The following is a 27,229-nucleotide window of genomic DNA, read 5'->3' on the forward strand; positions in this document are numbered from 1 at the left end:
TTATTAATATAAAGATGGGTAGTTTGGTCTTTAGGGCTATACGTTTGTCTAAAATTAAAGTCCTTTAGGACATTTATGAAAAATTTGGCAACATGAGATCAAACTTGTAATAAAACACTATATTTAGGTTATAGTAGTTAAAACTCCGTAAAAAACGCTACAAAAGTGATATTTCCAAGAAAATGAACAAAACTCATCAAACAAATATAGACTTCAAATGCCCAAATAAATTCTTACCTAAAAAAAATGGGACTTAAATACATGAATGTTACAACAAAATTTTGAAAAAAAATGGGAATAAATACATACGTACATACATATTGAATGGGATAATAAAAAAAAGGTGGAAATATTGTGGAAATTTGAATGTTTAATTAATTTAGCTATTTATAGAGAAAATTTAGATTTTAAATTCTAATTTTATTTTATTTTAAACAAAATTAAACCTTAGAATGTTATTTGTTTTATAAGTGGCATCTGGATTTAGATTTCAAATCATAATTTTGTTTTATCTTAAATCAAACTATACTAACAAATAGCCTAGTAATCTGTCAGGGTTCTAACACAATATCTAATAAAACACCCAAAAGTGGCTAAACAGAGACAGCACCTGTGATTCTTTATTTATATATATATAGCCAAAAGATACAACCACAATATGAAATAAAGATAAGAACATTAAATAACAAAGAACATACCAACACCATTTACAAAAAGGATACCCCTTTACGGCTGTTGCTGCCTCCCTTTACCCTAAAGATAACAAAAAGATACCTACCTCCCTATTCCTCAATCATTCTATTTATAATCTTCCTCAAATTCCTACTCAGTGGGACCCACCTGCACGTTCTCTTTTTTCCACTCATTCTCATTAATTGTTGGTGAATTTTCCTTCTTACTCTTCCTAACATAAGTATGTATGATTAGAGGTCTCACAACACCCCTCGGTTCCAAATTCACCTTGTCCTCAAAGTGGAATGTGAAAAACTGTTGATTCATTTGATAGACAGCTTCCCATGTGGCTTCAGTTTCCGGTAAATTCTTCCACTTGACTAGCCATTCATTAGCTCCCAAATCCTTGTTCCAGCGAATTTCCAATACATGTTCTGGTCATAGTTGTAACTTGAAATCTGTTGTCAGTATAGGCTGTTGTTGCTGCACAACATTCTGCTTACCCAACTTGAGCTTTAACTGCGAGATGTGGAACACATCATGAATACTCGCCGCTGGTGGAAGTTTCAATCTATATGCCACCTCTTCTATTTCTTCAATGATTGTGTAAGGTCCATAGAATTTTGGCGCCAACTTTTCACATCTTTTCCAAGCTAAGGATATCTGCCTATAAGGTCTGAGCTTCAGGTATACTTCATCACCCACATTGAACTTCAACTCCCTTCTTTTGGTGTCTGCCCACTTCTTCATGCGGTTTTGGGCTAAATGAAGATTCTCCTTCAAGGCATTCAATACCAAATCTCTCTCTTTTAGTATTACTTCTACCTCATCATTCTGAGTTTTTCGGTTCCATAAGATAAAAGAGGGGGTGGTTGCCTGCCATATACAAACTTGAAGGGGTTGGAACGTATGGATGAATGGAAAGTGGTGTTATACCACAGTTCAGCCCACATAATGAACTTATGCCACTTTTGAGGTTGCTCATTGCATAAGAATCTCAAGTATGTCTCCAGACATTGGTTTACCTTTTCTGTCTGTCCATCCGTTTGTGGGTGAAACGCCGTACTTCTTTTTAGTTTAGTTCTCATAGCTGCAAATAGTTCATTCCAAAAATGACTAATGAAAACTTTATCCCTATTTGATATTATGGATTTTGGGATCCCATGCTTGTTGATAATCTTTTCAATGAATGTAGTCGCCACCTATTTAGTTGTGAAATGGTGCTTCATAGTAATGAAATAAGCATACTTACTCAATCTATCCACTGCCACCATTATCACATTCATCCCCCCTGCCTTAGGTAATCCTTCTATGAAATCCATTGACCATTCTTCTAGTATGGCGTCCGGAGTAGGGATTGGTTGTAATACCCATGCTGGTTTCGTGGCCTCGTATTTGTTCCTTTGATAAATCTCACATTGCTCCACATATTTCTTTATATCAACCTTCATTCCCTCCCAGTACAGCTCCCCGCTCATTCTCTTGTATGTTCTCAAGAATCCTGAATGTCCTCCCAAGATCGAGTCATGGAATGTATGCAGCAATATGGGATCAATGAAGAATTCCTTGACAATACCACTCTCTTCTTGTAAAACAGTTTCCCATTCTCCTAGCTAAATTTGTTGATTCCCTCTGGATTCTGTTTCAACTCTTTGATGGTTTTCTGTAATTCTTCATCTTGGTTGACTTCCTTGTCTACCACTTCCATGTCCACAATGCCATTTGTCGTCAAGGAGTTCACTTCCAACGGATATTCAATTCTAGAAAGGGCATCTGCTGCTTTGTTTTGTAATCCGAGATGGTATAAAATTTTGAAATTGTACCCTAGAAGTTTGGTTAACCATCTCTGAAATTGGGGTTGTACTTCCCTCTGTTCTAAGAGGAATTTCAATGCCTTTTGATTCGAAATAATTGTAAACTTCCTCCCTAATAGATAATGACGCCATTTCTGTACTGACGATACTACAACCATCAATTCTCTTTTGTAAATGGACTTTGTCTAAGCTCGGATCGACAATTTCTGGCTGAAGAAGGCTATGGGGTGACCATTTTGTGATAGTACAACTCCCAATCTTGTCCCTGAAGCATCTGTTTCAATTAAAAAAGGTAGATCCCAATTAGGCAAGGCTAGCACCACGATATTAGTCATGGCAATCTTCAATTTTTCAAAAGCCACAGTGCTTGTTCATCCCACACAAAAGAATTCTTTTGCAACAATCTAGTCAAAGGAGTTGCAATTTCTCTTATCCTTTAACAAACCTTTGATAGTAGCCCGTTAATCCCATAAATCCTCTCAAACCTGTGACATGCTTCGGCTGAGGCCATTTCACCATGTCTTTGATTTTCTCCTCATCAGCCTGTACTCTTTTACTAGAGATTAGGTGTCCCAAATATTGGATTTTGGAGTGAGCTATGACACACTTCTTCTTATTTACAAATAGATGATTATCCCTCATCACTACAAATACCATCCCTAGGTGTTTCTCATGTTATGATATATTCATGCTATATACAAGTATATCATCAAAGAAAACCAATACACATCGTCTTAAGAAGGGTTTGAAGACCCGATTCATCAAGGACTGGAAGGTGGTTGGTGCGTTTGTAAGACCAAAGGGCATGACAAAAAATTCATAGTGACCCTCATGTGTTCTGAACGCAGTCTTCTCAACATCTTCCTCCTTCATCCTTATTTGATGGTAACCAGACTTCAAATCTAATTTCGAGAAAACCGTGGCACCATGTAATTCATCCAGCAGTACATCTATCACTAGGATAGAAAATTTGTCAGATATGGTCACTTGATTGAGCTTTCGGTAATCTATACAAAAATGTCACCCTCCATCTTTCTTTTTGACCAATAAAATAGGGTTGGAGTAAGGGCTATGACTGGGACAGATCACTCCTGCTTGCAGCATTTCCACAACCAATTTCTCAATTTCTTCCTTCTGTACATAACCATATTTATATGGTCTGACATTGATGGGCCTCTGGTTTGGTAAAACCAATATACGATGATATATTTCTCTCTTAGGGGCAGCCATTTTGGATCCTCAAAGATGTCTGCATACTGTTGTAACAAACATTTAATCATTGGGATATTTTCTTCATCCCCTTTCATTGCCTACTCCACTTCCACATCAGTGTCTACTTCATAATTTTGGAGTTCCAGCAGAAAACCCCGATCTTCATCTTCCTACGTTTTCTCAATGGTTTTCAGGGAACATTCTGCTTGGATGAGGGATGGGTCTCCTTTCAAGATAATTTTCTGTTTGCCGACCAAAAGGACATGGTTAGGGATGGCCAATGTATCTTCATTGTGCCTGTTGTATCCAGCCACTGCATACCTAATATTACATCCACATTTCCCAACTCAATTGCTAAAAAATCAGCCATCACCACAACCCCTTGTAGCTCAAATTCTACTCTCTTGAAAATACCCTTGTCTGTACACCTACTGCCATCTCCAATTGTAACTGCAAACGGATTACCTTTTTCCAAGTATAGGTTATTTTCCTCTACTGTCCGGTTAAGTATAAAATTATGGGTTGCTCCACTATCAATAAGCACCACCACTCCCTTGCTTTTTATACTTCCCTTCAGCTTCATCGTTCCCTTCGATGTCATCCCATGGATTGTCTTCAATTCTATTTCCTCTACTTCTGCAAGATCCAGATGGTTTAATTCCATAATTTCTCCTGGTTCCTCTTCCATCTTGCCTTCCTCTTCCTTGCTCTCCTCTTCATTCATGATAAATAACATCAGCTCCCTTTTTTCCTTCACTCTACATCTGTGCCCTGGTGTATATTTCTCATTGCATTTAAAACTATAGGCCCTTATCCAATCTGGACCTGAATTCTGCGTCTGAAAGTCGTTTGATAGGAGGTTCACTTTTTTGATAACTACCCTTAATAGGTATAGTTACTTGTTTTATGGGGAAATCTGTCCTCCTCATGTAGCCTTTGTCTGTTCCATCTTGGATTTTTCCTGCGTACTCTTCTTTTTTCTTTGGTTCCACTGTCCTACCCTCGGTCTTAGTCAATTTCATTGCTACACTCCGATCGTTGACTAGTTGGGCCTCCCTCGTACATTCTTCCAATGTTTGAGGGTAACGATTAACGACTTTCGCTTGAAGATTGGGTTCCAGACCGGACAGAAAAGCATCGTGCAACACACTTTCCTCCATGTGAGGGAGATGAGCTGAATATGTGACAAATTTCTTCACATAATCACTGTAGGATCCGTCTTGTTGAATCCTAATCAAGCGTGCCACTAGACTCGTTTGTCCTCAGTCCCTGAAGAAATCAAACATCATTCCTTTCAAGTCTTCCCATGACTCTACTTTTTTCCTATTATGTGTCCACCGGTACCAGATCACTTCATCCTGTCCAAAGCTGACCACAACCACTTTGATCTTCTCTGTTTCTGGCAGATTGTTGATTTCAAAAAAATGTTCTGTCCTATATACCCAAGATTCTAGATTTTCACCTAAAAACATAGGCATTTCTAACTTTTTGTACTTACTTCGATCCACATTGTTTCCATTCACCTCATCACAAACTTCTGATTCTTCTATTTTTCCTTTCAACTTCATGCTTGATCCATCAGAAGTTCTAGATTCATCTCTTTTCTTATAGTTATGATTCTCTCTTAGTTCCTCCGTAAGTTTTTCCATAGACTTCTTCATTTCCAGTAACATTTCTTTCATGCTCAACAGCTCCTTCTCAGTTCCTTCCATTCTTTCCTCCATTTGTCTTTGTGTCATTCGACGCATAACAACACCCAGTTTTTGGGCTCTATACCAAATGTCAGGGTTCTTACACAATATCTAATAAAACACCCAATAGTGGCTAAACAGAGACAGCACTTTGTGATTTTTTATTTATATATGTAGCCAAAAGATACAGCCACAATATGAAATAAAGATAAGAACAGTAAATAACAAAGAACATACCAGCACCCTTTACAAGAAGGATACCCCCCTTCACGGCTGTTGTCGCCTCCCTTTACCCTAAAGATAACAAAAAGATACCTACCTCCGTATTCCCCAATCATTCTATTAATAATCTTCCTCAAATTCCTACTCAGTGGGACCCACCTACACGTTCTTTTTTTCCCACTCATTCTCCCTCATTAATTGTTGATGAATTTCCCTTCTTACCCTTCCTAACATACGTATGTATGATTGGGAGTCACATAATCATCCATTAAAATCGACAAAAAAATAAGTTAAAAGCTTATCTTCTAACCTAGGGAGGTACAAAATAACAATTATATTAGGTTATAGGATCTTATACGAAACATTTTGATTTTAAAAATTGTGCAAGTTATTTCTATTTTAAAAAATCAAATAATGTTTTTTAGACTTTTTAAAACTAAAAAGTAGGCATTGATACTTTATCCTCTTTGGGGAGGTAGTCATGCCATGTTTTTTCTATTACAATTGTCTTCTTTTGTGAAATACAAATTTAGGCAGATGTAATTGGCTCTACAAGTTCAGCTTAAATTATACGCAAAGAAATTCAAATTGAAATAGAAGTGTCTATAAATTATAAATAAAATTAAATGTATTCTTTGATCGGTCAAATCAAAATTTTAATTGTACGAAAACCTTGAAAGTTGATTCTTAGGATGATATTTAAGGGTTTCACAAAAACTTAGAAATATAGATATATCAAACCAAAATTTAATACTACGCATTTGTAACGTTTTCTTACACATCTTCTCACTTTAGAATGAATTTTCTTTTTTTAAGTTCGATCCGTTGCATGAGGTGAATGATTCTTATTTGCCTCAACCAAGCTATACTCGAGTTGACAACATTTTTGGAATTAACCATAGACAAAATATACAAACACTTTCCCTCACAAACTTCATGCATTTATTAAATTACATAAATTTTGTAAAAAGGTCAGAAATTGGAATAGGAATGAGAAGATAGAACCAAAGTTGTATGCTCAAATGTTGTACATCACTTGCAAAAATGTGACCTTGTGAAATCAATGCCCCGGAGTTTAAAAGAGCTCACCTCTGTTCACAAGATTCAAGGCCATGTCTACATCCCTAGCCAATTCAACCGCTGCTCCAACATAGCTATGTGGTGTTAGTTCCAACAGATTTGTCTTGGCTTCTTTAGGTAATTCCAACCCTTCAATAAATCTCCTTATACTTTCCTTGGTAACTGTTTTTCCTCTGGTTAGTTCCTTTAGCTTCTCATAAGGCTCTGGAACACCGTATCGTCGCATGACCTTTAACAAATAGATAAGCGATGATTAAGCAAATACAACACCGTTGTTAACTCTCTATAAGAAACTTTAACTCTATAGTGACCAATCTGATCGCTACAAGGCTACTAAATGGGAGTAACAAAACCACCTCCAAGCAAACAACCAGCAGTCTCAGGAGAGTTTATGGAACACTAGCACCTAGGGAGCAATTAAAGAAAAATGCTTAGCAAGATACGTACTGTCTGAATTGGTTCGGCAAGGATCTCCCAGGATTGGTCCAAATCTTCATTGATACGGCTTTCATTTACCTATAACGCAATGATAATTGAGTTTAAGAAACGCCCCACATAATATGGACAAAGCCAGGAGGAAGACTGTGTTAAAAGCCTTAAAACATATGAGGCTTAAAAAGCAAAGAATGTAATAGTTGCATTACATCAGTTTGTAAAACGTGTTTCCTCTAAATCACCCAGATTATGCTAAAAGTTAACAGTGCTTCCTAGTAGCCAGAATTTTATAAGCTATTTCAACACGTCTGCAGATCAATTTTTCCGTTTGGATAAGTTAATTATAGACTTGAACTTCCATTAGAACCAATCAGTAGATGAGAAATTGGAGTTCTCAGTTGTCTTAACCACAAAACAGGTGTCCAATTCTATTGATTCTGCCAACTCACTTTCTCATTAATGTTATACGCTCTCACTTTTTGTTCTCTCTTTAATTTTCTCCCATTATCCATCAGCAAAACTAACTTGAGTGGTCATGTATCATAACCCACCCATTCAGAAAAACTAATGATCATTAATGTTTATTGTGTTCATTACGTTATGAGTACCTGAAGCTTTGATATACCCTGAAGTGTACTTTTGTAGGCAAGAAGAGAGTGTCCAAGTCCAACTCCCATATTCCTTAAGACAGTAGAATCAGTCAAGTCACGCTACAAAAGAGACATAAGCTTTCCAAGTTAAATACAATCACAGAAGACCTCCATGAAATGAAAATTTTGATGAGTACGATGTTTATTTGAAACTAAAGAATACAGATTTTACATTGTTAAATATACTTTTGTGTTATGTAGCATACTTGTAATACCATAAAAATAAAATACATAGCCCAAGACTTGAGGAAACATGAATATGGAACTACAACCCACACCCACATCGTCACATCCCACACATTAGTTACCATTTACCAACTCAAAAATTGACGAGAAGATCAAATGTCAAAACAAAGGTATCTTATAAAAAAAATATGACAAAACAAAAGTATACCTGCCACCGAGATATGGGTAACTTCTCGCTTAATTGGGCCAATGCTCCATTAGCTACACCAAGATTACCTTCACTATTTTCAAAATCAATGGGATTTACTTTGTGAGGCATTGTTGAAGAACCAATCTCACCTACCTTTGTTATCTGCACAAAAAAGTGATCATATAATCAATCTTTTCTTCCATAATAAATAAGAATGATTAGATACTCTAAAATACTCACCTGTTTAAAATAACCCAAAGATATATAACCCCAAATATCTCTGTCAAAATCAATCAAGATATTATTGTATCTCACAATGGTAAAAAAGAGTTTAGCCATGTAGTCATGAGTTTCAATCTGAAAAAAAAGATGTACAATTATATAGTTAGCAATTTTGCATAATAACCAAATCTATACATATAATGTCCAGTACTTATGTCCATTATATAATTTCGGAAGAAACGCATAGCATCCTTGTCTACTGAAACAAATTTACATCTTATTCTTCAAAGTCAAAAAACCCACAAACAAGATCCTTTATTGACTAGTATACATTTAGCCACTTAAGCCCAGCAAAGAATGAAACAAATTTTTTCATCAAAAGGCAAGAAAAATTTCAATATAAAGACAGACCTGAGTTACGTAGGGATTGAAGCACAATCCCAAAGAGTTCACAAACTCTTCAGCCACTTTAGGCCAGTTAACATTTGGATATGCAACGAGATGTGCATTATAATTTCCAACTGCACCAGCAAACTTTCCCATTATCTTGACCTTGGAAGCTTCCAACCTTTCTCTACCAAGTCTAACTGCAAAAATTGCCATTTCCTTTCCCAAGGTTGAAGGTGAAGCTGGCTATAAAATCAGAGAAACAAACACAAAAGGGTCTTGCTCATAAGAATGGAACACATTTTTAAGTCACTAAAACTCAACACGCTAAGAATGACATAAGCACCAAACCATGAAATAGTTTAGGATCTAAACAGTCAAAAAGATTAATAGAACGTATATTTCATCAGCCTAAAACCTGTCCATGGGTGCGGCAAAGAATTGGAATACAAGCATTATCCTTGGCCATAGTGCTTATTGCATTCGTCAGGTTGTCCATGAAAGGAAGCATAACATTTTCCAATGACTCTTTCAGCATGAGTCCATGGGCAAGATTGTTTATGTCCTCAGAAGTGCAAGAGAAATGAAAAAACTCAAGCACCTGAAATGCAAAGAAGAATTGTTAAGAGATCTTATAATCTTCCACGAACAAATAAAGTTTATTGTTAACATATACAATTTTACATTATCAATGCGCTACTAACATATACAAGAAAAACAGTTTCTTTACAAACAGGAAGTAGTAAGGTAAATCCCACCTTAGAAATCTCAGGATGTGATTGACACCTCTGTTTTAAGAAATATTCAACAGCTTTCACATCATGATTTGTCACTCTTTCGATTTTTTTAATCTCCAAAGCATCATCCTCACAGAAATTGTCAATAATCCCTAGTAAAAATGAAGAAGCATCTTTACTGAATCTTGGGACCTCAATGATTTCAGGTATTTCCGACAGCTTCACCAGCCATTTGATCTAAAGCATAGTAGAAAACACAAAATCCCTTCAATCGATCATATTATAAAAACAAAGAGCTTCCTCCCATCACACTAAAATCAAAATAAAACTTAAGAAACCTGCAAGGAGAACATCAAACAAACTCATATAACTACATTATACGAAACCAATCAATCAAATTCAAAAAGTACCTCAACAAGAACCCTGAAGAAGATTAAGCCATATTCGCTTAAATAAGGAGCCAAGTCCTTGACCTTACCCCAATAACGACCATCTAATGGGGATAAAGCCACCAAACTCGAAAGCTCATGTATAACATTGACCTCCTTCTGAGTAAAAGGAAAACATAAAAGAAACAGAAATAAGTCCTCTATCGCCGTCGTCCAAATATCTAAAGAAACAGAACTGAAACAAAAGTTTAAAAGCTATAAATAAAATCTAATTCAGCTAAAGAAGCATAAAAGAACAACCTTTTCCATAGGTACTTGGAGGTCTTTGAGAATGGCTTTGCAATAGAAATTTGTTGGGGGTTTATAGAAGGAACCATTTCGAAAAATAGTAGAGGGTTCTTTGGGGATTTGAAAACCCTTTGGCGCGCATAAGAATCGAGGTTGGTCCAAAACCCTACAGTTCGCTCCAATCTCCATGAAAGTTTTTAAGAGTATTGTGAGCTAAAACCCTTCTCTCTCGGCGTTTCTTTCACCGGCGCTTCGACCTTTCCGAAGAACAATAACAAAAAATTTCAACTGGATTTACACACGTGTGCAACCACGTTAAATATTTCTTTTTTTTTTTCTTCTTCTTCTTCGTTAGGGCTTTTCTTTGTTTTACTTTTTTTTTTTTTTTCTGTTTAATTAATTAATTAATTTTCCTTGGGGCTTCCAAATTGGGTTTAATAGATGATAAACTAAAGGAGGCACCACGATAGGTAAGTGGAGGTCAGTGGAGGCTTGTAGCAATTTTTTGGTTAAGATTTTAAGATGTCTCCAGGTTGATATTCTAAAATGATTTTAGACAATTTAATTTAATTTTCATTCTTTCATAAAAAAAAAAAAATAGGATGAAAAATATTATAGTAATGATAAAAAATTTAAAAAAATAATAAATTAGGTTAGGGTTTTGCATGTTTCAATGCACTAAGTTGGATTTCTTCAGAATGGTCGTAAAGAATCAGGGATTTGAAGGTTGGGTTGCTTTTGTAAAATTAGGTTAGGGCTTAACTCATTGCAATAGGCTTGCGTAATCACTTTTATAGTGAGAAACGGTGGGATCAAGATAGCGTCAAAGTGTGTAACTCACGATACGAAGTGTCATCGAACTAGGGATATTTCACCATCGAGTTGAAAATATCATCCCGACTGCAAGGTCATCATCAATGTAAAAAAGTTTGACATCAGTTGAAGGTTATAAAATATAAGTTTGTGAGGGCAGATCAAAATTCAAATATGTTCTCGTTGGGAGGGTCATCCTTACAAATTACCCCATTTACCGGCTCCTTGATTAGTGAACAAACCATCTTTAATCTATTTATCATCTAGCTTTCATATGGTAGGCAGGGTATTTGTATCTTGATCTCTATTGTTAAAATGTTTTATATACCCAATTTATTTGCTTTATATCCCTATTATCCCTTCATTGAAAATCATCTAGCACATTTGAAACACCAGAGGAACTATTTCTTTAATTTGTTTTTCATCAACTAAGCTCTATATAATACATTTTCCACTCCGAAAAAAAAAAGGCTAGGATTCTTTTCTTTTCTTTTATCGCACAAAATATTTTATCTATTAAAGACAATTTAAATCTTCATTAGATACTTTTATAAAAGTTAAAGAAATTATAATGGACAAAACCTAAGGTGAGTGTTGTGAACAAGTACTAAGTCATGCAAATACCTTGTATTAAAAATCGTTAAAATGCTCATCCATTGACCACACAAATATCTTATAATTTTATTTTTGTAGATGTATCATATGATACCTAACCTCAAATCCCTTGAACTCATTCATTTGAAAATTGATTTCATTCATCTCCTTATTTTGAGTTTAAGTTCTCCAACAATCACTTTAATACCTGGATTGTTCTCCATTTCGATTTACTCTCCCAAATTGGTTGAAAGATTGCAAAACTTAAAAGAAATTAGTAAGATTCTAAAAACTAAAAAGATAATATTGCTATTCACGGAGGAAATTTTAATACAGGAGATATATAGTAAAACAAAGTAAAATCAATAAAAAAATTGTAAAATAAAAAATTATTTAAATATAGAATTTTTTCAAAAATAGAAAAAAAAAATTAAGATAAAATTTATTACCCTTCCCTTCTTGATTTCTGAGTATAGCGTAAATATTTGATTAATTTTTCTATATTCAAAATTTGAATAAAGAAATTGGTAGATGGAATAACATCGATCATAATGAAATTATATTTACAAAATGGTTAAGTAAATGAGTTAGTTTTATGATTGAGATCATTAACAAAAGTTAATTACATTTACACCATTTGTCATCACGGGTGAGTAAAGGAGAACGAGGCATTAGTTCAATTCAGTCATTTGTTTGAATTTTAGTTGTGTTTACTTATTAGTAATAAAAATGAGTGTAAATGTAACGAAATTTCATTAATGGATCAATATCGTAATTGACCAAAATCGAAAATACAATTAATTTTGATTGCGTTAACCTAAAATTATGAATTTGGTCAAGTTTAATGTTAGCGTTGTGATTACTTTTAAATTTAATAGCCAAACCATAACCGTAATAGTAACATGTCAAAATTCATAGTTAGTTCTTTAAAAGAATAACAATAATCATAACCATCATGATTATTATAACTCGAGTATAATTAGATTGATCATCCTCTACTTGTCAACCGAATTGTGACTTTTATTTATGAATTTGAAAATAGTCACGTGTATGATATAAATGTAAAATACAAAAGGTAAAATATAAGTAAACACCACAAAACATAATTACTTACCATGTATTAATTTCAATGGGACGGGGATAAACATCCTTTGTGAGTTTTTATTAGTGTCCCCTACTATTGATATTGGGTTAATTTGAAAAGTTATGGGCTCACGCTTATGGGGCACATCGTATGTCATCACTATACCAAATTGTGTACATATCATCTTATGTCATCACTTCCAATCAATGTCTTCCAACTTTCTCAAAACCCCGTCGTCTCTAATCTCACAAAACCGTATGATTACATTTTGTAGTGGTAGTTAAGAAACGGGGAGTGTTGTGCTACACGAGTCAGTCGCAATCCAAACGGTAACAATGAACACCTAACACCTAAAATTCAAAGCCATTAGAGCTGAGGAGTGACGGACCATATCTATTTTCAGGACAATTCCAGAGCCACATATGAACGAGTGATCCAAATTATCCTCACCCCATGTCCACCCACTTGATCATCCTTTCAAGTAACCATAACCCACGCGGCAGAAACTTAATCACTGCCTTATCCACTCCCTTTCCTGCAACTTTGCAGCTCCATTCCCCCCCTTCCATGTCCAATCAACACTAGCAGCAGCAGGTTGAGAGAATCAGTGTCCTCCTCATACTTGGGTTGGCTATGGAGACTGGAATTGCTTGCTGTGCTCGTGGAGCTTTTCTCCCCAATCTTTCTTCCCAGCATTCAACTGCTCTTATGTCTCCTTCTTTCGCTACCAGGGTATGTACAAACCAAACCCATCTCTCTTTTTTTTCAAGGTTTTGGAAATGTGTAGCTGAAGTTTGATGATGGTGGGTGGTATGTGATCAAATTGAACTATAGAGTCTGAAAGCGAGTTCGTTATTTGGGGAGTCATTAAGGCAAGTTTCCAAGTCATCGGTGAAGGTGGCATCAAGGCCAAAGAGCGTTCCCCTCAAAACTAGATGTGAGATTGGTGATAGTCTGGTGAGTGTGTTTGTGTAATAATATCTGCAGGTTGTTTGTGATAATGCTTGTTTGAAAATGAAAATTTGTTTGTGATTGTAGGAAGAGTTTCTCACCAAAGCAACCCCTGATAAGGGATTGATCAGATTGCTGACGTGCATGGGAGAAGCTTTAAGGACCATTTCCTTCAAAGTCAGGACGGCTTCCTGTGGAGGAACTGCATGTGTCAACTCCTTTGGAGATGAACAACTTGCTGTCGATATGCTTGCTGACAAGCTTCTATTCGAGGTCAGCTTTCGATTAGTCTTGAATGAGAATTGCTTGAAGTAGAATTTTTCTTTTTCCTTTTTTTCTCTTGGGAACTTGGTTATCTTTCTTTAGCATCCGTGGATGGTATTTTTTAATGAACTATGGAAGAAAAGGAGTAGCTGATTTATGTTCAATCAGCATACGTTTGCATATCAGAGTTTTGATTAAGATATTAGTTTCTTAGGAGATCATTCTAAATAGTAAATAGTATAGTTTATCTCAATCCATTCCCAGATTCTGCTCTTAAGATGCTGTACTAATTTTGGTTTTTGATGAATAGGCCTTGAGATACTCACACTTTTGCAAATATGCTTGCTCTGAAGAAGTGCCAGAACTTCAAGACATGGGAGGCCCTGTTGAAGGTTACACTTCTCAAAATATTAGTTAACAACTCAATGGTGATTCATTGATTACTGAAACATTTTATCAAAATATATGCAGGAGGTTTTAGTGTTGCATTTGACCCACTCGATGGTTCAAGTATTGTCGACACAAACTTCAGTGTTGGCACCATCTTTGGAGTCTGGCCAGGTGATAAGTTGACTGGAGTGAAGGGAAGCGACCAAGTTGCTGCTGCCATGGGAGTTTACGGTCCTCGCACAACATATGTTCTTGCTCTGAAAGACTTTCCTGGCACTCATGAGTTCCTTCTTCTTGACGAAGGTTACTATTTACAACTAAACTGAATTAAAAGCTGTTCCTTAATTGAGAGAATGGCTGGAAGTTATCAATTCAAAACCTTGATTTGTTTGCTTTACCGGGGGTGATTGGTTAGGCAAATGGCAACATGTTAAAGAGACAACAGAGATTGGGGAAGGAAAACTGTTCTCTCCTGGAAATTTGAGGGCCACATTTGATAACCCTGACTATGACAAGGTTTCTTTTACTTTTCCACTTCTAAAAGGCTTGACAAGAGTATTGGCATTTCCCTTTTATATATCTCATCGCAGTGAAACTGCCTCTTACTACCTTCTTGTGTGTTTCGATTCAACAGCTGATCAACTACTATGTGAAGGAAAAATACACATTGAGATACACAGGAGGAATGGTTCCTGACGTCAACCAGGTTTTTGACCTTTCTGATCAATCTTCTTTGGAATTATTTTATTAATGATCGAAAGTAAGAATACTATTTAAGTGACCGTTCTCAAAGATAGTTTTGTTTAATTCCATAGATTATTGTGAAAGAGAAGGGGATTTTTACAAACGTGACATCTCCCTCAACCAAAGCTAAGCTGAGGCTGTTATTTGAGGTAGCTCCTTTGGGATTCTTAGTGGAGAAAGCAGGAGGTTACAGCAGTGACGGGCGTCAGTCTGTGCTCGACAAGGTGATCGAGAATCTTGACGAAAGAACCCAAGTTGCATATGGGTCTAAAGAAGAGATCATTCGTTTTGAAGAAACTCTCTATGGATCATCCAGGTTTAAGTCAGGGGTGCCTGTTGGTGCTGCAGCTTAAGCTTAAGCAGTGAAAGAACATTTCCCCCAATTTTTTTCGTACCTTTGGTTGTTGAAAACAGAATTTAATCTTTCAGTAGAAGCTTGTATGAATTGTATGATAGAAATGAAAATGTTCAAGCTATTTTGAAGTTTGGCATCACAGCTTCCAAGGTTGAAATTTTCTTATAAAAGTAAATTTTTAAAAGCCAAACGAACTAGCTTCTGTGAGCTCGGTTTGCCATGCAAACACCTACCAATAAACTGTAATTTTGCTAAATCGTTAAAATTCATCACGTCTAGAATAAGATGAATCATCACAGCCAGCAATAATGGAGCATGATGAGATTTCTAGCTGTCGTACCCCTTGGGGAAAGTAAATTTGATGACTAACATAATCTTTTGGCACTTTCTGCAAATACAATAGTATTATTGTAAATCTCAAAGATGGTGACCTTGGATTTATCTCCTGTAAAGCTCCAGCCTCTCTTGTTACATTACGTGCTAAACTTAGCTTTATGTGTTCTTAGATTTATACCAAGAAATTATGTCTTCAGATAAAGCTTCTTTGTAACATGCTTCTCCATGTTTGGCTTGCTATCCGAGATAATTTGGAGTAGAGGCACTGGCATGAGCATGGTGAGTTGAAAGCTTCACTGTCTATATTTTCTCTATGAAGCTTCCTTGAGTTTTCTGTTTCTTCCAGTCTTTATGAAATCAATACTTGCTAAAAATCCACAAGAAAAAGAGTGAAATTTGATGTATTTTGCAAGAGCGCTGATGCAGGCATATCAAGGAAAGAGTGGTAAATGGCAAGGATCAGTAGGGGGCTTAGTTGATGCACCCATAGACAAAGTATGGCCCGTGGTCACTCAATCCAAAAGGCTACAGGAGTGGATGCCAATGGTTGAGAGATGCACCGATGTAGCCGGAGATGAAGGTGTTCCAGGCTACGAACGGGTGGTTTCGGGCTTCATGTTCCCACTGAAAGACGGAGAAAGATCATGGATCAGAGAGAAGCTGCTTTCCATGGACCCGTCAGCTCACTGTTACAGTTACAAACTGGAAGCAAGCAATGTGGGATTAGATGGATCCATCAACACATTAAAGCTTGTGGACTATGGAGAAGATTCAACATTAATTGAATGGAAGTTTGAGATAAATCCGTTGGAAGGTGTTTGTGAAGAGAGCATCATTGATTATCTGGGATTTCTTTACAAATCTTGCATCAACAGAATTGAAGGTGCCATTAAAGCAGCAGCAAAATCTTAGCATGCTTGAGTTTGTAGAAAAAAAATGAAATGTAAAATCAAAATTAAACGCGCCAGGTAGGGGTCGAACCTACGACTTTCTGCTTAGGAAACAGACGCTCTATCCACTGAGCTACAGGCGCCTTTTGTTTAATATGAGAAAAAGTAATTAAATATTTAATATTATAGGCTAAAGTTTTACCTTTTCGTTTCATTGCTAGGATTTGATAAAACTTCTCACCTAAGTAGATCAATAATTAATTAAAAACAAAATCTTTATCAACTATAAACTCTAATTGTTAAATAATAAAAATCGACATTTAGTTTCAATGAGTTGTTTTTTTTAAGATAAAAATATTGAGTTTAAAATTGTTAGAGATGGAAGTTTTAAGTTTATATATTAAATTAGCACCTCTGTAGAAATTTGGATCAAAAATAATTTGTACAATTTATTTAAATATTATATTTGTTTTTCTTTTAAATTATCATGATGTTTTTTATAATTTTGAAAAACGTTAAGATCGAGAGTACAACTTTATATTAATTGTACCATATGTTTTGTCTTTGCATATTATCACATTTTAACATTAAAAATAATTCAAACTAATTATTTTAAGTTTTGTTGTCATTATTTGTTGAATGACAATTTAACAAATGATGACTTAATTTATGTTAGAATTAATATCTTAACACTCGTAGTTTCTAAATTACATTTAATAATCTGTTTGTTGAAGTATTTATTAGTGAAATAAAATACTATAATTTTGAATTTAATAAACTAAGATTCTGAAATTATCTTATAGATTTGACTTTAAATAGAGACTTAAATATGGATCAAATTTGAGTTCATAGCCTAAACGATTATAGTATATAAATAAGGTTGTGTATCTTATTCTGGTAACATTATAGATGTAACATGTTTTACAGTTATGTTCCTAAATCGTTTATGTAAAAACATGAAAGTGGAGACATTCTATGTAAAGAGTTTGCATTAGGAACTAGGTAACTTAACATTAATCTTGAGTTAACTATGAAGTATTGTTCACATGTAATTATTCTTAGATCTGTACAGATGTGGCAACTCATTAGTGCTGGCACAATATGCCTCTCACTACAAGAGTAAGATCGAGTGAATAACTAGGGATATAAAGGTGCAAGACATAATTCACTTCTACTCACTTTAGGATTAGTAGATAGGTTGTTCCCTTAAGAACTGAATCCAATCTTGAACAAGGGACCCCACCTTCTCATTGCCACCAGAGGAATTTGATTTATATTTGAACCTTAAATCAATTGTTCAACAGTAGATCAGTGAGACTTAACTCAGAGGTAAACAATATTTTGACCCAGATGAGATTACGAGTTAACAACTTGTGAAGGGTTAACTTAGAAATCATGGTTATATTAGGTGGACATAATTTATCTAAAGTGAAGGAAGCGAAACTACGAGACTTTAGTGGAATGACCTGTTAGCTAAGAATGTTAATTAGTTTGGTCTAAACGAGTTTAGTTAGTTAATGTTAGAATCATGATCTATAGGTCGACTAGGTCTCTCTACTAATTTATTATGATAATAAAATTTAGAAAAATGTGATCGAAAATTCGAAATAGTTGAAATATATTTGAAATGATTATCAATAGTAAAACAAACATAAAATTAAATATATACATTAAAATTATATAATATTGATATAACTTTATTGAAAAATGAAAATTATAAATTAAAATAGAATAAATTCCCAAATAAAAGACTAAAATAAAATTTCAACGACAAAAATGATTATAATAATAATAGAGAGAATTGGAATGAGAAAGATAAGCATTGGACTCCAAATCTTAATTAAAAATAAAATACAATCATCGATTCCCAAAGAACTCAACTTAACCCAACCCTCCCTTCTTTCTCCCCTTCACCCACAAACCAACGCTCCTCTTCTTCAATCTTCATCACTGCACTCAAAATTTCCACACAAAGAACTTCGAACTTCTTCTTTTACCTTACCTTTCGGCTTCAACTTGCCCTTTCCCTTTCTCTCTCTCTCTCTATCTCTCTCTTCTCTCAAATCAAACAACAATCCAATTCTTTCCCGCCTTTACATCACCATTCACCCCCTTTTCTTTTTCTCTCTATTCTCGAATCCCTTCGTCATCTTCTTCCACTGCATTTTTCTATTCACTTTCTTACTTCAATTTGCTTGGTGGGTTTCAATCTCTGTGTTTGAAATTCACCCGATTTTCCTATTAAACAAATGGGGGGAAAAGAAAAAGAAAAAGAGAAAAAAAACCTAACAATCAGTGAGCTCAGAGGTGTGGTTTAGTTGTTGTTTTTTGCATTTTTTTCATTTTCCCCCATGATTCTTTTCGATTCTGAAAAGTGGGTTTCTCTCCTTTTTTTTTTTAAGATTCTTGAGCCATTTGTGAAAGGGAGATTCTTGATTCCCATGTAATGATTCCGATTTAAACGCCCCCTTTTTGAAAAATCACTCAAAAAGCTTCAATGTCTCTTGGCCTTTAGCCTCTGTATCCGTCCTCTTCTCCCTCTTTTCCCCTTTCTTTTGACTTCAAAATCAAAACCCCTTTTCGAAATGGACTTATAAATGAGCTCTTAAGCCACACCCTTCACAAATATTAGCTCCTCATAGACACTACCAATGGAAACTCTGTATCCATCTTCACATCTCTCGAGCTCTGCTTGGTTTGTGCTTGATAATCCAAGCACAAAGTGGACTAAAGAAGAGAACAAGATGTTTGAGAGTGCTCTTGCTATATATGATAAAGAAACACCTGATAGATGGTTCAAAGTAGCTGCTTTGATCCCTGGAAAAACTGTGAGTGATGTGATTAAGCAATATAAGGAGCTTGAAGAAGATGTTTGTGAAATAGAAGCCGGGAGATTCCCTGTCCCAGGTTATGATCTTGCCTCTTCTTTTTCATTTGAGTTTGTTGATGATCGAAATTTCGATGTGTATAGAAGGAAATCTTCTGTTGGTAGGGGCTCTGAGCATGAAAGGAAGAAAGGGGTCCCATGGACAGAGGAAGAACACAAGTAAGTTTTCATTTTGAGATTCTTCTTATATCACACTGCTGTTTTGTTTGAGTTTCAATATAGCGAAGTCTTAAGCAAAAAACATTTTAACTTGTTGATAGTAGTTTTTTAAGTGGTTTTTTTGGTTTATTGTCTTGTTTGTGATTCTGTTGTGTTGTTCTTTTGTAATATGACAAGAGTGTTCTTGCTATTAAATTTATTTATCTATACAGGCAATTTCTAAGGGGACTTTTGAAGTATGGAAAAGGGGATTGGAGAAATATCTCAAGAAACTTTGTGAACTCCAAAACTCCTACACAAGTGGCAAGCCATGCTCAAAAGTACTTCATGAGGCAGCTTTCAGGAGGGAAAGACAAGAGAAGGCCAAGCATCCATGATATCACGACTGTTAATCTTACAGAGCCCACAGCATCCGAGAATGAGAAGTTGTCTTCAATGGATCAATTTTCCAAGCTTCCTTCACTGCAGAAGTCACCCTGCTATCAAAAGCTTTTGTTTGATTGGAACCGATCCAGTAACGGGGGGTTGCTTGGTTTAGGATCTAACTATGGCGATCGTCTCATGTCGTTTCCATCTGGGATTGCTGCAAATGGAATAAAGAATGAGCAAGATCAAGAACTGAACAGTGCATATTATGGAACTTATTCCAAACCTCACAAATCCATATTCCAATTTGAACCCTCAAGATATCAAATTTACGGATGAGGCGGATGGGTGGATGCTTGTGTTCATTGCTCTCGGTTTTTAAAAACACACGCCAATTCCAATAAGGTTCAATAGACTCTTAAATGTCAATACTTTTTCTTTTGTGATGTTGTGCTTATGAAGATCAAAAGATTCATATATCTGTCCTTTATCATCAAAGACATATGTGTGCCATATTAAATGAAAAAAGGAAAAAAAAACTTGCATTTTGTCCTTGGATTGCCTGTTTGAAACTTGGAACACAAACAAAAAACGACATGATGACTGGGAAGTCCTTACCGAACACAACACAAATGATAAACCCTCAAACATTTTTAGTCTAATGTTGATGTTTTAGGTTATGTTTTAGTCTTGGTTGATACTTATTATTTGATGATGTAGACTGCATTACAAACTGCTGGTTTGAGAGCAGCAGAAAGCAAATGGTTTTATTTACTTTTTTTACTTTGGAGGAAGAAGATCTAGAGAAAAAGACTGATGATGAGTTAGAAGAATGTTGAGTTAGATATTTTTGAAGGTGATTTGATTTAATTGCACTTTACTTTATGGTGGTGGTGGTTTTGGTTTTGTTAAATAGATGGTGATATGATAGTTGCATACTAGAGGCCATGTCAGGAAGTGATGTGGCCAAACTTGCTGACTCATGGAAGCACTTTGAAGAGCAGCCATTTTTGTCTGCATCTTAATTGTTTATATATGTTATGTATGTTTGTGAAGGCAATATAAGCAAGTTGACTGAGTCTGATCAAATCACTTGGTTGGAGCTGAGTTTGAATCCCACTTGATTTTAAAGCATAATAAGCTGCATAGTGTTGCATGCATTTTTTTTTGCCACCAATCAATTTTTTGTTTGAATTAAGTTTAGACCTAAATGTGTTTATATTTAATTTTAGAAAATACTTAATGAGCTTTTTAATTTACAAATTCTTTTCCATCGGAGTATAACTCTATGGCAAAACTCTAATTGATCTCTCATTCTACAATAATTAAACTCATAAAGAAAAAAAGACCACTAAACTTTTGATTTTGTGTTGCTATATTTTTTTTTTTACCTATTTTGATATTCTTAAATGAATATAAAATTATTTTTTTCTCATATATTAATTAAATTTTAAAAAGGTTGAAGTAGATTAATAAAGACTTATTTGAATTAATTTTTTAATTTACACTTATTATTATAATTACATCCAATCTTAATTTGAGAATGGTTTTAAAAGTCTCAAACTTTGTATGCATCCTCAAGCTTTCAACGTTACATTTAAGTTCAAATCTATACGTAGATCCAAGTCAAAGAGAAATTGAGAAGCAACATGAAAAAATATGTCCAAAGAAATATACTCAGCGAGTAATAATCACATTGAGCTTGGTTTGAAGTTGTCCAACCTTGAGGGCTGTGTTTACATGTAACCACAAGGTAGATGACACAATTGTTCACCCAACCATTAAAATTAAAAAACTAAAACAACATGTTGAAAAAGTTTACATATAGATTAAAACGAATCAATTATTAAAGTAATGAACAAAAATAGGGTTTTGTATTTTGTTTATGTTTTGTAGATCCACCAACCCAAAATGCCAATTGTGGGTGGCACAGTAGGTAGCATCAGCAACGTTGCCTCCTTTACCTATTTATTTTCTAAAGCATCTTTCTTTCTCTAAATCCCCTTTTTCAATTTTACACTTCTTTTTAAAGCCCAAAGCTGCCTTCTGATTTCCTCCACATTTCTTTGTCTCTTTGACATCAAATTTTCTTTTATATTATTGTTAACAAAAAAAAAAAAAAAAAAAAAAAAAAAAAAAACTCTATCATACTGATCTAAATGCAAAAAAATAATGTTTCCTTTCATGTTTCGATTTGTTAAACTAAAATAATATATGTAATGGATCCAATTTCTTATCTCATATTATTTAATTTCAAAATAGGCATGTTTACTAAAATTGGTTGATGATAAATACTTTAGTGGAAAGTGTTTAATTACAAACAATTTTGATATTTGATTTTACCCTACATCATGTGATTTGATAGTATATAGTTCATATTTAAAAACACTACTACTTTTTACCTATTCTAATATACTTTTATGCTATTTTTTTTGAGTCAGGTCAATATATATATATATATATATATATATATATATATATATATATATATTAAAATCACTATTAGATATATATATTTTTAATTTTTATACTCTAGATTTAAAAAGCAATTATAATTTTCCTTTAAAGAAAAGAAATTAAACTCAATTGACAATCTACTTTTTAATATATTTTTTAAATTATAGTATTGAGAATGTAGTCAAATGTATATAATTAAGAAATAGAGAGATTTTGCATTAAAAGTGTATTATGCTAAATTTTAAAGTCATATTGTAAATGTAATGATTAAGCTGAGTTATCCAAATATGCTTTTAAAAAATGGAGAAAGGGAATAGTGAAAGGCAGCAAGGGGGATAAAGATGAAACACTATGTTATTATAATAATAATACTAATAAAGAGAGGGAAAAAAAAAAAAAAGAGCAAATCCACAAAATGTCAAATGAAATAAAGAAACCATATAAAATAATTATAATATATGGTTTTAATTAATTACTGTTTAATTTGATGCTTACCATTGTGAAGAAAGGGTTATGGACCCATTTATGTGTCACATTTTTGGGTTCTTTTTTTTCAACCACATATAAAGCATTTTTCCCCCCTCCCTCCAAAGTTAATTAAATGAGGAAGCATGAATATTCTTATTATTACTTTCTAGTGCTAAATGAAATAATTATCTTTTAAAATTCCTTTTCCTTCTCATTATTTTTGTGCCCAACAATCACCACTTTTTTTTTTTTTGATTGGATGTGGCTAAGGATTTACTTGTAATATTTGACACCAAATGGAGGAATTCACTTTTAATTTTAATAATTATTTTAAATATATAAACCACTAAATTTTAGGTTTATGTTGCTATTATTAATTAATCTATGGACAACTTGACTTATATAATTATTATATATTATATTATTTTTATAATAAATGAATCAACTTATTTATAAATATAATATAGTCAAATGTAATAAATATTCTCAGATAATTATCCTATTTTTAAATATTTATATAATTTGTAATTATAATTGTGATTTTAAAATTTAAAATTTGAATAGATTGAAAAACATGTTACTTTCGTATTTAATTTGCACTATTTAAATCAAATCTAGATTTTATATTAAAAAAATACATATTTAGTGAATTAAGTTAGAAAAAAAAGGCTCTTTAATTTAGTTAATTACCTCATAGTAACCATATTCTAATCCTCCTTTTGATGATTTTTTTTAAAGATTTGGTTAATTAATGTTAATACTGTGGATTATTATGTGCCTTTGATTTGGACTTTTGCTTTGAATTAATGTTAATGATCTACTTTTTCTTTTCTCCTCTTTCAAATCATCTTCTCTATTTGGATTGGTTCTATATATATATATATATTATAATAATGAATTAGATAAGCCGATGAAGAGATAAATATGTCTCAAATATGAAGCTTAAACATGTCATGCTTTGTAGCACTAAAGAAAAAGAAACTAAAAACCAATTATACTTTATTATCATTTACATTAACTTTATAATCTCTTCACATTATTTTTTATTTTTAATTGATAATTAGCAATTAAAGAGAAGATACATAAATCTAGAAAAAGCAATGGATATAGAACAGCTATAAAGGTTGGAAAATTAATGAAGTTTTTTTCTTTTAAAAAATATAATTTTCTCTAAACTTTGATATATTTTGCATTTTATATTTAATTGATTCGATTTATTTCGATCCATTTAACAAATAATTTAAGCAAAAAAAAGTCATTTGAAATTTAATATACTGTGTACAAATATAAGTTTGATTAACTTGAATAAGAAATAATTAATTTAAAGATATAAAGATATTTCATCGATTTCTTTTCTTTCAAAAAATAGATTAAGGACTCAAATTATACTTTACTCTTTTTAATTTTAAAAACCCACTTTGATTAGCAATAAATTAAAAGCTAATCTTAGGTTAGAAAACAGTGTCAATAAGCTCAAATATAAAAAATAAAACAAATTAATTAAGCTTGTTGATGAAGACTTTTATTATTTTTTTCTTAAAAAAAGAAATAATGCAGAATAAAACTTTTGAAAACAAAGGAAATAAGTATCAATATATGTTTATGTTCAATAATATCATGAGAGAATTAGATAAAATATAGGTCTTTTTAACAATATATATATACACTTTGTTATTTATTATTAAAATTAATGTTTTTGAGAAACTAAACTGTAATTGGTTAATCTAAAGAGAGGAGATAAAATAAAGGAGTAACATATTTAATAAATATTCCACAACACAATAATATATTAGAATGCAAATGTCTAATAATATATGGAATTGGTTTGTTTAATTATGTAAAAATAGGATTTTATTTCAAAAGCAAATACAATATATATAGCATATGAAAATGTCTTTATGCACTTTTATCTTTAAACTTTATTACATCATAAAATTTTCTTTTGCCTCATTTACTTTTCTTTTCTTTTTTTTCTTCTTTCATGCCCTTTTTATCTTTTGGTGGACACAAAAGGTTCCTCCTTTAAGTAAAGGAGATGTTATTCTAATACCATTTTCATTTTCAAATCTTAAACAAAATTTTTAATTTGAGTACATGATTTAAATTAACCACAAATCTTGTGGTTATGTAAAATTCCAATTTATACATTTATATCTAATAAATTTAAAGTTTTTAAGAAATTTTTAAAAATAATAAAATAAACAAAATATTCATAAAAAAATGTTTTTTTCTATTTTAGAAAAATTCCTACATTTGAATATAAATTATTATAAACTAAATTTTAACTTTTTTTTTTTTTCATGGAACCGTTTATATTTTAATTAAAAAATAAGGAAAAAATCGTAGAGTTTTGAGTAACTTCCTTTTGAATTTCTTATAGTTTTGTTTTGATCTTATCACAATAAAGAAAATGAAATTTGTATTAATTAAAAAGAAAATATAAAATATGAAATTGTAAACGAGATATTTAGAAAGAACTAAATATAAAGTGTATAAGACAAAAAAAACATAATATATAGAATACCTATTTTAATGAAATTCAAAAATACCACAAATTTTTATAAAAGCTATTTTGTTTTTTACTTTTCAAAATTTTGCACGATCTTCAACCACAAAAGTAGAACACAGAACAAAACTTTGGAGGTAATAAAAAGTTAAATTTTCAAAAATAAAAAAGATATATTTTAAAACGAAGAATGTTTCGTGATAGTAACCTATTTTGAAAAAAATGTGATTATGAGTATTTTTTGATAGAATTTTTTTTTTTTACATAAATAAAGAAAATTATAAAGTATTTACATGCTATAGTAAAAAAATATAGGTAAAATTTTAGTTATCTATTTTGGAGTTAGACTAAAATTTTGCTAAGGACGATAAATAATTTATCAATTCTTCTATTTTGAAAAATATTTCATTCTTAAAAGTGGACATATATATGGTTAGATTTATGTATATTTTATATATACCCTTACTATATATATTGTCTTATGTATTGTAAATTTACAAATTCTAAACATGCTTTCAATTTCTAAATTTGTCACCTACACGTATTTGTTTCATTATTTGATTATCAAATTATTTATTATAAACATTTAATATTTACAAATAAAAAAATTTCTATTGGTAAAATTACTATTAAATAGAATACCTTATAAACACGTATTTTATTATTTTACTATGCTATAGTTACATTATTTGATTATCTAACAATAATATTTTATAAGCACGTATTTAGTATGCTATAGTTATATTATTTGATTATCAAATAGCGCTGTGAATAAATTTTTTTATAACATGTAAAATAAATGATTTCTATATAAAAAGTTGTTTGTAATTAACATGGAAAATAAATTACACTAAGCTAAAATTTGTTTGGTTTTTCAAATTTTATAACTTAAAAAATATGAGTTCATAATAAACCTGAAAAATAAATTACTCTCAATCAAAATATGGTTGGTTTTCTAAATTCCATAAATTCAAAATTATGAGTTCATAAATGGTTTGTAATTAACATAGAAAATAAATATGTTATACTATTTGATAGTGATCAATACATGAGATATTTTATTATTAATCTTTTCAAATTTCATAAAAAGAAAACTACTTAAATATTCAACTTAATCTTCAGTGTGAATAGTTTCATGCATTGTTAATGGATTTAATTATAAAAAGTTTTTAAGGAAAAATATTTGTTTTATGTTGAGATGATTGATTCAAGGTAAATTTCAATACATTGATATAAAATCTTAAACATATTAGAAATATGTCTATACATATTTTAGAAATTTTAAAAATTAATTAGAATTTTTTAAATATAAGAACTCTTTGTACTACAAAAGCAAGCATCCAAGTCTCCAATTTTCAAATATTTTAAATAATAATAATTATAATATATTAACTGTTTTATTTCTTACATCTCAAGAATGACTTTTTTCTTAATGGTTGAATTATATCAAGTATTATAATTTATGTTATACATAAATCAATAATATCAACTATGTACGATGATCTTGAAGTTAGAGGTTCAATCTCCACATCTCACGTATTGTAAAAAAAAAAAAAAAAGAATTTTCAATTTCCTTGAATGAATGAAAAATTTGTAATGGAAGATACCAAAAAAATTATGATAATATATTTGATAATTTAAAATATTTGTCTTTTTATAAAATATATTTATTTAAAATAGTTGGAATTTTTGACAATTTTGTAACGTTAAGATTAAAAGAATAAAAAAAATATTTCGTTCTAAAAGTAAATGAGGATGAAACATTTGATTTACTTGTTTGTTTTAAGAGA

The 27,229-nt window shown here is 32.3% G+C and overlaps 4 protein-coding genes and 1 non-coding gene across 7 annotated transcripts; 3 read left to right on the top strand and 2 right to left on the bottom strand.

The window, feature by feature from the left end:
• Positions 1-6,441: 6,441 nt before the first annotated feature.
• LOC101209967 (adenylosuccinate lyase) lies at positions 6,442-10,535 on the bottom strand. Of its 2 annotated transcripts, none has more exons than XM_004150181.3 (10): positions 10,188-10,535; positions 9,909-10,046; positions 9,520-9,735; positions 9,180-9,362; positions 8,786-9,007; positions 8,393-8,509; positions 8,171-8,314; positions 7,735-7,836; positions 7,139-7,207; positions 6,442-6,920 (listed from the first exon to the last, which is right to left on the bottom strand). In XM_004150181.3, the coding sequence occupies exons 1-10, from the start codon at positions 10,362-10,364 to the stop codon at positions 6,687-6,689; spliced, it is 1,602 nt and encodes a 533-aa protein (XP_004150229.1). In that variant the 5' UTR covers positions 10,365-10,535; the 3' UTR covers positions 6,442-6,686. The 2 variants fall into 2 exon arrangements, with proteins under 2 accessions (XP_004150229.1, XP_011654983.1); XM_011656681.2 differs by having other exon boundaries at positions 9,909-10,043; positions 10,188-10,478.
• Positions 10,536-13,166: 2,631 nt separating this feature from the next.
• On the top strand, positions 13,167-15,506 carry SBPASE (sedoheptulose-1,7-bisphosphatase, chloroplastic-like). Its single transcript, NM_001280729.1, has 8 exons — positions 13,167-13,398; positions 13,501-13,623; positions 13,705-13,890; positions 14,192-14,273; positions 14,353-14,574; positions 14,687-14,787; positions 14,906-14,977; positions 15,087-15,506. Exons 1-8 carry the CDS (start codon positions 13,300-13,302, stop codon positions 15,366-15,368), a joined length of 1,167 nt encoding a protein of 388 aa, NP_001267658.1. The 5' UTR covers positions 13,167-13,299; the 3' UTR covers positions 15,369-15,506.
• Positions 15,507-15,804: 298 nt separating this feature from the next.
• Positions 15,805-16,810, top strand: LOC101212825. Of its 2 annotated transcripts, none has more exons than XM_031886317.1 (2): positions 15,805-15,985; positions 16,120-16,810. In XM_031886317.1, exon 2 carries the CDS (start codon positions 16,127-16,129, stop codon positions 16,616-16,618), a length of 492 nt encoding a protein of 163 aa, XP_031742177.1. In that variant the 5' UTR covers positions 15,805-15,985; positions 16,120-16,126; the 3' UTR covers positions 16,619-16,810. The 2 variants fall into 2 exon arrangements, with proteins under 2 accessions (XP_031742177.1, XP_004150240.2); XM_004150192.3 differs by having other exon boundaries at positions 15,806-15,985; positions 16,133-16,810.
• Positions 16,667-16,739, bottom strand: TRNAR-CCU. Its single transcript has one exon. It is a non-coding gene; the product is annotated as a tRNA-Arg (tRNA).
• A 1,955-nt stretch (positions 16,811-18,765) lies between the features above and the next one.
• On the top strand, positions 18,766-20,503 carry SEM1 (transcription factor DIVARICATA-like). Its single transcript, NM_001280723.1, is given in 2 exon segments — positions 18,766-19,642; positions 19,855-20,503. Coding segments are annotated over 2 exon segments (888 nt in total). The 5' UTR covers positions 18,766-19,247; the 3' UTR covers positions 20,348-20,503.
• The last annotated feature ends 6,726 nt before the right edge of the window (positions 20,504-27,229 follow it).

This window comes from Cucumis sativus, chromosome 5 (genome assembly GCF_000004075.3).
Source record: "Cucumis sativus cultivar 9930 chromosome 5, Cucumber_9930_V3, whole genome shotgun sequence".
Classification (NCBI taxonomy): domain Eukaryota; kingdom Viridiplantae; phylum Streptophyta; class Magnoliopsida; order Cucurbitales; family Cucurbitaceae; genus Cucumis; species Cucumis sativus.

Excerpts from the sequence above, each read along its gene's own strand:
- LOC101209967 (XM_004150181.3), bottom strand. The coding sequence starts at position 10,364 with ATGGAGATTGGAGCGAACTGTAGGGTTTTGGACCAACCTCGATTCTTA. Across the intron at positions 9,008-9,179 it reads TTTGCCGCACCCATGGACAG|CCAGCTTCACCTTCAACCTT; the intron begins GTTTTAGGCTGA and ends CTGATTTTATAG. Across the intron at positions 8,510-8,785 it reads TCAATCCCTACGTAACTCAG|ATTGAAACTCATGACTACAT; the intron begins GTCTGTCTTTAT and ends CTTTTTTTTCAG.
- SBPASE (NM_001280729.1), top strand. The coding sequence starts at position 13,300 with ATGGAGACTGGAATTGCTTGCTGTGCTCGTGGAGCTTTTCTCCCCAAT. Across the intron at positions 13,399-13,500 it reads CTCCTTCTTTCGCTACCAGG|AGTCTGAAAGCGAGTTCGTT; the intron begins GTATGTACAAAC and ends ATTGAACTATAG. Across the intron at positions 13,891-14,191 it reads CTGACAAGCTTCTATTCGAG|GCCTTGAGATACTCACACTT; the intron begins GTCAGCTTTCGA and ends TTTGATGAATAG.
- LOC101212825 (XM_004150192.3), top strand. The coding sequence starts at position 15,932 with ATGTTTGGCTTGCTATCCGAGATAATTTGGAGTAGAGGCACTGGCATG. Across the intron at positions 15,986-16,132 it reads GAGGCACTGGCATGAGCATG|GCATATCAAGGAAAGAGTGG; the intron begins GTGAGTTGAAAG and ends GCGCTGATGCAG.